The sequence below is a fragment of the Ipomoea nil genome, unplaced genomic scaffold, assembly GCF_001879475.1.
Source record: "Ipomoea nil cultivar Tokyo-kokei standard unplaced genomic scaffold, Asagao_1.1 scaffold3147, whole genome shotgun sequence".
Lineage (NCBI taxonomy): Eukaryota > Viridiplantae > Streptophyta > Magnoliopsida > Solanales > Convolvulaceae > Ipomoea > Ipomoea nil.
In genome coordinates, this window is record NW_017619575.1 from 127,972 (window position 1) to 140,022 (window position 12,051).

At 34.7% G+C, this 12,051-nt stretch overlaps 2 protein-coding genes across 2 annotated transcripts; both read left to right on the forward strand.

The window, feature by feature from the left end:
- Positions 1 to 6,201: 6,201 nt before the first annotated feature.
- On the forward strand, positions 6,202 to 9,218 carry LOC109167047 (ABC transporter G family member 11-like). The gene is made up of 6 exons (XM_019315951.1): positions 6,202 to 6,520; positions 6,600 to 6,679; positions 7,713 to 8,177; positions 8,357 to 8,452; positions 8,558 to 8,683; positions 8,769 to 9,218. Exons 1-6 carry the CDS (start codon positions 6,202 to 6,204, stop codon positions 9,216 to 9,218), a joined length of 1,536 nt encoding a protein of 511 aa, XP_019171496.1.
- LOC109167048 (ABC transporter G family member 12) lies at positions 8,995 to 9,755 on the forward strand. Its single transcript, XM_019315952.1, has one exon. It carries the CDS (start codon positions 9,228 to 9,230, stop codon positions 9,753 to 9,755), a length of 528 nt encoding a protein of 175 aa, XP_019171497.1. The 5' UTR covers positions 8,995 to 9,227.
- Positions 9,756 to 12,051: the final 2,296 nt, after the last annotated feature.

Here is a 12,051-nt window from a genome sequence, read left to right on the forward strand (position 1 = left end):
CTTTAATTAAAGTGATCGATTCTTATGGCATAATAATCACTTGATTTGAACATTTTTAAGCTGAGTTATGATTCAAATACCGAATAGTGATCAATTTATGCGAAAATTCAGCTTCTTGCTCGTTTTTGTTCCACTTTTGTCATGGTTTGTCCTTGTGATCAAGACCATTAAAAATTCTACTCTTTGACTCTCTTGGAAGTATTTTATCCATCCTTTTAGATTCACCTTGCCTCTCAATGACCTCCAAATGCATCCAAAATGTCTCAAAATACACAATTGTCTTCAACTCAACAATTTAAACGTACACTTAAAGATATAAACAAATGAATTAAGACACTTCTTGTATAAAATTAAAGTATTTATCACTCAAAATATGTTTATATATAAGATAAAAACATGGACATATATGCACATATCATTTGGACATGCCCACAGCTTGAAATTTACTTTATTATCTCGGATCTTATCTAAATTCGGACATGGACTGTTTGTTTGACCAAGAGGTATATCGGTTCTTAATTATTAATTTATTATACTAAAAGAAAGGGTTATGTTTAGCCATGTAAGCACATGCATCCTATTTCAAACCCAACAACCAAAATTAAAATCGTAACAGCAACCTTGACGGTTGGGGACTTGAAACTTCATAGGCGCTTTAAATATAATGCATGCTCGCTTCGATCCAAATCTACAACCACCCTTTCATGACTTCATGCACTCCTATGCATGGTATCTTTTCTCTAGTGATCAAATTATAAGTTTGAATCTCAAATCTAAACCTGCCTCAGTGCTCATAAATAAACAGTAATGGAAGAAGTAAAGGTGCGTTTGGTTGGCAGGTTTAGCACTCAGGTATATGTATGAAAGTGATTGTTATTGTTTGGTTGGTTGATTTTTAAAATGCTACTATGAGTTTGGAATATCCCCATTAATAAAAAAAATACATTTCCCTTATTTTATAAGGGTTTCATCTCATTATTCATCTTAACTTAATCATTCCCATTTCACCCTACTACTAAACATGCAAAATACTTTTACCAAAACCCATTACCAGTATCAAGTATTTGATACCTACTCTGATTTTGATTCCCATGTGCGAACCAAACTCACTCTAAATTGTGAGAGTTGTCTCAACTGATATACATATCTTTAAATGCTAAACTGGTGAATGAGGTAAATGTTTGTACACTAGTACTTTTAACAAGGTCAAATTCATACCTCTCCTTTGGCAGCTAACAAATCATGTCTACTGAGCCATTGAGTCACTGTGATTTACATCTTCCCAAATGCTCTGATCGGAGTGTCGGGGCCCACAAAGTGCGACAAGATAGAAAGTCTGAATTGAATCCTTTATGCGCACATGAAGACTAAGATCTGACTGGTGTGTTAATTGAGAGACTCGTGATTTACCTCCACAATGACTTTAAGGATGGAGTTTCGTGAATTTAGAATTATTCCGACGAAACTAAGAATACCTAAGTTTAATTAAAAAAAAAAAAAAAACTCAAGAAAATAGAAAATGGCATACCAATAATGTGAATAGTTTTTTGAAAATAAAGAAGCTAATTCATTAATCATATCCTGAAACATTTACAATAAAGATCGATGGAATTGTTAAACATTCCTTATGATAAGTCAGAAATAAAAGCAACTTTCCTAACCATGCTATAGAAAACTTGATTCGTGTATTTCACAAATTTGAAGCTAAATTCTTTGGAGGAAGTTAAAGCTTACAAATAACGTAAATAGTTTTAAACAACTAAAGAAATAGAAAATGGCATAGGTACATGCCAATAGGACCACTAGTGCCCGTAACTTAAATGACTCATTGATCATTTAAACTTTTGATTGTTGGGATAGGTAACCAGTTGTCCACTTCATTGACATTATTATAGTACGAACAAAATGTGATAATATATATGATAATTATGGTTCTCAATAATACAAATCTAACACATGATAATTAAGTGTCTAATTGTTCACATTTTCACATTGCATTTAAACTTATTTTGCTTATAATTTGTTATAATTTTGCTCAAAGTGCTCTCCATCTATCTAATTCATTTGTGTGTTTATGTGTAATTCTTGATTGTCGAGAAGAATTGAATAATTTTTGGAGCATTTTAGATTCATGTAAAGTCGATAGGAGTCAAAAAAAATCGCTAAAACTACTCTCGGAGAGCTAAAAGATGATATTTTTATTGGTTTTTATCACAAGAGCAAACAAAGACAAAAGCTAAGCTAGTTGATTTCTTTTATTTCCTTACATATTTTTAGGTTAGATTAGACTTAGATTGGGGTTCTTAAACATATTTGAAACTTTTATTCAAGGATAATCTACATTTGGATTTAAGACTTTATCATCCGTTTCAATAAAAAAGTTCTATTTTCTTGCATTCAAAAAGAAGTTCTATTTTCTTAATATCTATTTCCATTATGCTATTTACATTTTAATTGGACCATAAATGGTCGGCAAATTATATCGTTTATCGCTGTGCATAATCGATTATGCACCGAGCTTCAAAACGACGTCGTTTTGTTTAATGAAAAGAAATGGCATCCGTTTCGCACAGTTCTTCAAAAAGTAACTCTGTTATTCAGTTTCATTTTGTATACACTGCAGTTTCAGTTCAACACAACTACAGTTTTATTTCGGTATAACTACAGTTTCATTCGATATTTATACACTCAAATATGTGAAAATGTTATTTAATTTTATTTTATATACACTATAGTTTCATGTAGTTGTGTTTTAATAAAATTATAGTGTATATAAAATAAAATTAAATAACATTTTCACATATTTGAGTCTATAAATATCGAATGAAACTGTAGTTATATCGAAATGAAACTGTAGTTGTATTGAACTGAAACTGCAGTGTATACAAAATGAAACTGAATAACAGAGTTACCTTTTGCGGAAGGGTGCGGAACGTCAGAAAACAAATGCCGTTTCTTTTCATTTAATAAAACAACGTCGCTTTGATGCGCGGTGCATAATCTGCACCGTGATGCACGATATAATTTGCCGGTAATATTCATATATACCGTCACCATCCATACATGCATGGTAATAATAGATTAAAATTTCGGCAAAAAAGATGGATAAATATCACATATCTATCGTCACTAAAAATGACATGTATGTAACTCAACATGGTAGCTTTAAGTAACAAATAAACTCGAGCAAGTTAAATGGACAAAAAAAAAAAAATGGGGACCACTTTATGGTTTACATACACCAAAAAGTGACACGTATGTACCAAGAACGCACGGCATGACCAAGCACGTATTAAATTCATTGATCACGCAATGATGTATATGATGAATTGAATTTGCCATGCAAACATTTATGCACGCGCGTCCTTCTCATTTGTTAAATAGTCTATCCTCGTATCTCTATATATTTGAAGCATGCATTGTTAATACAATACACATGCAAAAAATCAAACACATTATATTCCTTAAACTGAAACAATACGATTCTTCAAGTTTTTTTCCTTATGGATGTATAGTTATGTAATTCTGGATTTATAGTTATGAAATTATGGATGCGTAGTTATGCAATTCTGAATGTATAATTATGAAGTTATGCAATTTTGGATTTATAGTTATGAATTTATGGATGTGGATTTATACAATTCTGGATGTATAGTAATGAAGTTATGGATGTGTAGTTATGCAATTCTGGATGTGTAGTTAGAATTAATTTCACTTGTGGTCCCACGACTTTTGATGTTCTATCACTTTTGGTGCACAACTTTAAAATTTTTTAATTTTGGTGCCTAACTTTGTTATTTTTATCAATTTTGGTCTTTTCGGCCAAATTGACAGCGAAATGTTGTTGGATTTTATATTGTTAGGGGTAAAATCGTCATCCCAAGGAAACATCTTCAATATCTAAACAAAATCACCGTAAAATCATATCTATAGGTGTTTGATGATGAGAATAATGGGGAAGATGGGCAGAAACCAAACAGATCTATGGGATTTATAGTTTCGACCATTGGCAAACTCTTCTTTTCCTCTTAATATGATTTTTCTTTTGTTTAAATATTGAAGATCTTTTCATGGGATGACGATTTTGCCCCTAAAATATAAAAATCTGAAAATATTTTATCGTCAATTTGGCTAGAAGGACCTAAACTGATAAAAATAACAAAGTTAGGCACCAAAATTGAAAAAATTTAAAGTTGTGCACCAAAAATGATAAGAACTCAAAAGTCGTGGGACCAAAAGTGAAATTAATTCTGTGTAGTTATGCAATTCTGGATGTATAGTTATGAAATTATGGATGTGTAGTTATGCAATTCTGATTTTGTTTTTTAAGTCGACATCACACGGATGCACAACATAACGACTCGTATAAAACAGGCTACCCCTAATCCGCCAATTATAGCAAATGGACTGGACCAAGCAGAGAGGAGGTGAAACTGTGCACTTAATGCAGAGCCCAACGCACTTACACTGACCCATAGAGAAGTAACAGTTCTGGAGGGCAAGAACACTTATGAAAGAGAGCATCACAATTATTCAGAGGTCGTCATACTTATAATTGTGTAACTGTTATATTTTGTAGTATAAAAATCAAGTCCTTATAACAATAGGAGGGACACGCGGAATCTTGTACTAAGAACCAAAAACAATACAATTCTCCTCTGTTTACTTACACATAAAATATTATATAAAATTTATAATTTATGTTAAAATTATTATTAGTGTTAGTAGCTTAGTTGCTTGAATTACAAATTTGATATTGATGAAAGGCTTATGTCATTGGTTCAAATCTCATTAGAAAGACTTTTTCTTATATTCCCTCATTTATTTTATCTATTTCATTCCTTCACAAGTTAAATTAAATATTTTTTAGTCTACTTTTTACGAATTCGTAATTAACAAATTAAATACTCTTTTAGTCTACTTTTTATTAATTATTTAATTATTATAGTAATATAGTATACAAGTTTATATTATTACTTTATTCTATTCGAATTAATTTAGCAAAACTAATATAATTAAAAAAAAAATTAAAAAGTATTTTTTTTTTTGAATGTAAAAAGTATTTATGAATATAGTGTTATTCAAATTATTTTATCTAATTGATTATATTCCATATTTTGTCATAAATATTTTTACATTTTCACCCCACTTAGGTATATTTTTTGGCTCCTACGTAACTATCATGTAATCTATCAAAAACATTCTATTATAATTTATAATGTACTTTGTATTTAAACCTTATTATGATTATTTAATATTGGAAAAAGGGTCAAATAAGTCATCGAACTTTAGCTTAAAAGTCAATTAGACTCCTAAACATTTTAAAGGTGCAATTACACCCATCAACAATTCATTTAGATGCAATGAAGCCCAAAAACATGTTAATGACCTGTTATAACATGTCATTAGGGTTCAGGCCACCTTCCGGCAAAAAAAAAAAAAAAAAAAAAAAAAAAAAAGTGACCGGCAAAATTTCCAGCAAAAACAAAAGTGACCGGCGACTGACGAACAGTCACCGCCGGTCACTTTTTTGATGGAAATTTCGCCGGTCACTTTTTTGATGGAAATTTTGCCGGTCACTTTTTTGCTGAAAATTTCGCCGGTCACTTTTTTTTGCTGGAAATTTCGCCGAAAGGTGGCCTGAACCCTAATGATCTCTGATAGCAGGTCATTAACTTATTTTTGGGCTTCATTGCACCTACATGAATTGTTGATGGGTGTAATTGCACCTTTAAAAAGTTTAGGGACTTAATTGACTTTTAAGTTAAAGTTCGAAGACTTATTTGACCATTTTCTCTTTAATATTTTGTCATTAACATTTTAAATGTCATTTAATTTTTGCGCCTACTTAAATGATTTTCTTGATCCAACCCTACGGTCACCATTATCCCTACCTGCATGGGTAAGAATGGTGGTGTATTCTTAAAAGAAAAAAAAAAAAAAAAGACTTTTTACACAATCTTATACTCCGTAATTAGTATCCGTACAATAGTTATGAAAAGTTTTTTACAACAGCGGATTAATTGTTCTGTACTAATGAGACGTCCTTCTCATTTGTTAAACAGTCTGTCCATGTCCACTTATATCTCTATATATTTGAAGCATGCATTGTTAATACAGTACACATGCAAGAAATCAAACAGATTCCTTAAACTGAAACAAAAAGATTCTTCAAGTTTTCTTCTCGTTTTTATTTTCGCTATGGATTCAGGAAACGATTCCAGAATCAGACAATGTGATAGTAACAGAATCAACATCGCCCCGTTAGAGATAACGGAGACTGCAGCTGTGTCGGAGCCGAAAGACAAGAGATCAGGCGGCGGAGCAGAAGCGGCGAAAGTAGGCGGCGGCGGCGGCGTTTTCTTGACGTGGGAAGATCTGTGGGTGACTGTATCGCTTGGAAGGGAAGGGAACAAAGCAATTCTTAAAGGTCTCACTGGGTATGCCAAGCCTGGTGAGCTCTTAGCCATCATGGGCCCTTCTGGCTGCGGCAAGTCTACCCTCCTTGACGCTTTAGCAGGTATATATAATGTTCAGTGTTTATAATTTATATATATTATGCTCAACGGCCACTTATATATTATAGTATTGATGATCAGGAAGACTGGAGCTGACTACTAGTCAAAGTGGGGATATATTGATCAATGGTCGAACACAAACACTGGCTTATGGAACATCGGTATGTAAATAAATTACAAAATTCTGGAAAAATCGCAGCTAAGTTAATCAGAATGTTGGTTTAGTAACCAGAAAGTTTCAAGTTTGATTTAGAGTAGTTTATTGATAGTTTGGACTGGTCAGTCATGGACAGCAACTAGACTGATTGATTTTTATATGATATGATCTTTTACTTATTAAAGTTACAAGAAGGTTGTGTTACTGGCATATCCAATATTAATATTATCTAAATTAAATTTTAGGTGAAAACTGAAAAATTAGAGAACAGAGAACAATTTTCTATTAATAAACAATTTTCTAAATAGAAAACAGAGAATGAAAACTGAAAAATTAGAAAACAGAAAACACAACAGTTTTCTGTTAGTAAATGGACCCTAAAGATTTTGAGTATTGATGGATATATTATGATCGGAGCAAACCGACCCGGGAAGTGGAGCAATGAAGTATGAAATGGACCCGGGATCTGGAGGTTGAACCCCGTGCTCGACCCAAGGTGCCTCGCCCATATGAGGTCGACCACATGAGGTCGGCCATGTGAGCTCGGCCACATAAGGTCGGCCATGGTGAGCTCGGCCATATGAGTTCGGCTATGGTGAGCTCGACCATATGAGCTCGGCCACATGAGTTCGGCCATGTGAGCTCGACCACGGTGAGCTCGGCCTTATGAGCTCGGTCATGGTGAGCTCCGCCATGTCGAGCTTGGCACACTCGCAGACCAGGTCTACACCCGGCCGCAGTCAACTCGGAGATCCAACTACCCCCGATTAGGGGGAGGTAGCTTGTATAAAAGTCCCCTCATCCTAACAAGGCATGTTCACTATTTTACACCTACTATTGTTCTAATCAAGTTTTATAATAACTTATTAGCCATACTTAATACAAGGTTTCGCGATCTACGGTTCTTGCGACCTTACGATATCCTTGAGTTACATTTATTTATTTCATATCACGTTTTTATCCGGATTCATTGATTTGAGTCTACCCGGGTCAATTAAATCCATCAAGTATATATATGTGTGTGGTGAAATGTGCAGGCTTATGTGACCCAAGAGGATACTCTGACTGCGACACTAACGGTGCGGGAGGCCGTGTACTATTCCGCGCAGCTGCAGCTCCCGAGCTCGTTGCCGAGATCGGAGAAGAAGGAGATAGCGGACATGACTATAAAGGAGATGGGGCTGCAGGACGCCATGAATACGAGAATCGGAGGAGGGTGGGGGAACAAAGGGATAAGCGGCGGGCAGAAACGGAGAGTGAGCATTTGCCTGGAGATTCTCACCCGCCCCAAGCTTCTGTTCCTCGACGAGCCAACCAGCGGTCTCGACAGCGCCGCTTCGTACTACGTGATGAGCAAAATTGGGCGCTTGGCACGCGAGAATCGAACCGTGGTTGCGTCCATTCATCAGCCCTGCACTGAAGTTTTCAGCCTCTTCACTAGCTTGTGCCTGTTGTCTTCTGGCAGAGTTGTCTATTTTGGCCCTGCTTCTGCTGCAATCCAGGTTAATATATACCATATTTACCAATTTCTTGATTTGACAGAATGATAGTCTAGCCTAGTTTAGCTCTTTGCATTGTGATTTTTTGCTTGTTAGGATCACAAAAAAGGGATTTATCCAGTTCACAAAAATAAGAAAAATGATTTTGAAATATCTATTTTGACCCACTTTTGTTGTTACAGTTTTTTGAAACCAATGGTTTCCCTTGCCCAACTCTCCAGAATCCATCTGATCATTTCCTCAAAACCATAAACAAAGATTTTGACAATGATGATGAGGTAAAATAAAATTGCTTCTAATAAACTTTCATATGTCCCTTCATATTAACTTCAAGAAGCTTATTAAGGTATATATATATATCTATATATGTACAATGTGAGCAGGACATTGAACAAGGTTGTGCTAGAGGCATCCCCACAGAAGAAGTGATCAACATTCTGGTAAACTCATACAAATCATCTCACAGATTCCGAGAAGTTCAAACACAGGTTGCTGAAATATCCAACCAGGTAATATATCATCATCATCATACTTAGATTTCTTGATGTTGCAGAAACTATAGGCCGGGAATAACTTCAGTCAATTACATTTCAGGAAGGAGAAGTGCTGAAGAAAATCAGTCGTGCAGACTTTTTCACTCAAAGCATTGTGCTGACAAGAAGATCTTTCTTGAACATGTTCCGCGATCTTGGCTACTACTGGCTGCGCGTGGGAATTTATGTGGCGTTGGCTGTCGGACTAGGATACATGTACAACGATGTTGAAAACAGCAACAATTCCATCCAGGCAAGATGCTCAGTGCTGGTGTTTACTGCCACGTTCTTTACATTCATGGCGATCGGCGGCTTCCCCTCCTTCGTGGAAGACATGAAAGTGTTCAACAAAGAAAACCTGAACGGGCACTATGGGTGCGGGGCATTTGCCATTGCCAACACACTTTCTTCCCTGCCATACCTCTTTCTGGTGTCACTCATTCCAGGAATGATTGCTTATTTCCCAGTAGGGCTTCAAAGGGAGTTTGGGCACTTTGCATACTTTGCCTAGGTCATTCTCATGAACATGTTGCTAGTAGAAAGCTTGATGATGATCATTGCCAGCCTGGTGCCAAACTACCTAATGGGAATCATCACCGGAGCCGGATTACAGGCGCTGATGATCCTCGGCGGCGGCTACTTCCGGCTGCCCAAAGATCTACCAAAGCTGTTCTGGCGGTACCCAATATATTACATCGACTTTCAGAGGTTCGCTTACCATGGCCTATTCAAGAACGAGTTCCTGGGGCTGAGATTGCAAACGGAAACCGGTTGGATCATCATCACTGGAGAAGAAATTTTGAGGGATGAATTGCAGGTTGAAATGGGTCATTCAAAGTGGATTGATCTCTTGGTTTTGATGGTGATGGGAGTTGTGTGTAGACTGGTTTTCTTGTTGGTTGTGAAGATGAGTGAAAGGGCTAAACATGTTGTGAAAGCAGTGATAATGAGAGTTTCACCAAAAGAAAGTCACCAGGTTGTAGCCACCTACCCTTCTTCTACACCTTCCCATACACCCAGTGCTATTATAAGGTTTCTAAACATATAACTTCCGCACCAGCAATTCTGTTGGTTCATGAATGATAGATTGTGTGAGGATATAAGATCGAGCCCTGACAACGTTACTGCATGCAGTATAGTAAGAATTTCACCTTTATGATAGACTCTTTATGGGTACCAACACTGGTCCTCTCACCTAATGGACGGTTGAGGCATTGTAACGACTTATCATGAATTCTACCATTGTGTCAAGTTGGAGGCGAGGGAGTTGACCTTTTGTGAGTAAGATTTTTAAACATATAGTGTATGAATTAAGAGTTAGACTCTAATTTTTTTTTTTTTTAATTGAAAAGTAGGGTAACAAAAGCCCTTAATAGTCTTCAATGAAGATTCTTCGTCGCAAGAAACTCTAATGTTGTAAGTGGGTGTATTATCTTCCCTGGGCTAGAGATGTGTCCTTGTTTAATCCCCCAATAATAGTCAATTACTCGATCTTCTAATATATTTGTCAAACTAACTTACTTTTTAATGGTGTTAAATATAATAGTCAATTTTTTATTCATCTTTGATCATCATCTTTTATCAATAAAATTGTGCTTCGTGACATAAATTTTACGACTTCAGTGTCTATATATTGTTTTCCTTTCATCAATAATTAAGACCTTTGATGGAGTACACAAATATGTGTTTTTTTTTAATTACAAATATGTGGTAATTAAAATAACATAATTCACAATTAACACATAAATATTAAGAAATTTCCATTTTTTAAAACAACACGTGCACACACAAATATAAGTTTGAATTGAACCTCACACTTAAAAGTTTCTCACCGCTCTTGTCTTGGAAACCGATAAAGAGGATAAAGCAAGGGATGTGCTTCGACTGACCTACAACCCCCAAATGCTTGTACACTAGCCTAGTGCATACAAATATATATACATATTATGTGTGCAATTATATATGACATTAAAAATGAATATTAAGAGATACATAATAATTTAAAACAAGCTAAGATAGAACCTAGAAGAAGAAAACACAATTACATCAAATGATTTCGACCCGTGATGTCTTCCTAGGGTGACTAAATGAAGAGAACATAAATCAATCTATGGTTGTAAGCAATTTGGTTAAAGGCGCCAATCTCTTGGGTCAACATCCACAGTTACCCATTAATCCTCAACCACAACTTTGAGTTGAACTTGGATACATAGTCCAAGATATTAGGGTTTACCCACAAGTAAAATGTTGGAAGTTAAAACCATATGTATTTGCCAAAAAAAATAAATCATACATATCGTACGGCACGTTTTAAAGTTTAATGAAATTGTGTCCATTCATTTGACATGTACAAGACAAAACATACGTATGCCAATTGCCAACCTTTACATATTATCAACGTCATTTTGTCAATTTTGTGGGGTTATTGGCAATGAAATGGAGTCTGCACCACGTAAAACACAATATTGACCCTGTTTAATAAAATAGTTAGTTTATTAGCCAATTTTAATTTATTTGATCAATATAAATTGTTCGACTTGGTTAAAAAATCAATATAAATTTTTGGTTAATCAATTTTTTACAACTCTAAAATGCTAAAAATTTAAAATGCTGCTCAAACTAACTTTTTTCAATTAGCTTTTTTGAAAAAAGAAATTATATTAAACAGTTATCAGCTAACAACTAATTTACCAAACATTTTTATACAATAAGCTAATGTTATCAACTAGTTATACTCTCTAACTCAATCAGCTAACAGTACGTCATTTACCAAACATGGTCATATTTTTTTTTTTTGGCGTGTGTCAATAGTGCTTTCCATGTTCTCAGATCAATTACCTCCAATATATATCATTGTTGGAAATCTTTAATTTTCCGACCACCTAAATAAATTGTCGAAAAAGTGACATTGTTTCAATTTTTCGTCGAAGGATTATGGTGGGGAAATAGGTTGGAAATCTTTAATTTTCCAACCACCTAAATAAAATTTTAACCAATTTGATCCTCTGTTTGTTTGACCGTTAGCCAACCGTTAACTTGGGGTCAAATTGGTAATTTCACTATAGTCAAGGGACCATTTTGATAATTAACTTTAGAGGTGGGCAATTCGATTTAGTTTGGTTCGGTAATATACCGAACAATCGAACAGCATTGGATTCTTGTATACCGAACGGTTCGATAAAAAAATGATCTGAACTGATCCGAATTGTTCGATAAAAAATTGAACTGAACCAAATACCGTTTGATTTTTTTAAATATAATAATAATAATAATAATAATAATAATAATAATAAATAAATAAATAAATAAATAAATACATAAAAAGTAAATCCAAGCCCCTTGAT

Excerpts from the sequence above, each read along its gene's own strand:
- LOC109167047 (XM_019315951.1), top strand. The coding sequence starts at position 6,202 with ATGGATTCAGGAAACGATTCCAGAATCAGACAATGTGATAGTAACAGA. Across the intron at positions 8,453-8,557 it reads ATTTTGACAATGATGATGAG|GACATTGAACAAGGTTGTGC; the intron begins GTAAAATAAAAT and ends CAATGTGAGCAG. Across the intron at positions 8,684-8,768 it reads TTGCTGAAATATCCAACCAG|GAAGGAGAAGTGCTGAAGAA; the intron begins GTAATATATCAT and ends ATTACATTTCAG.
- LOC109167048 (XM_019315952.1), top strand. The coding sequence starts at position 9,228 with ATGAACATGTTGCTAGTAGAAAGCTTGATGATGATCATTGCCAGCCTG.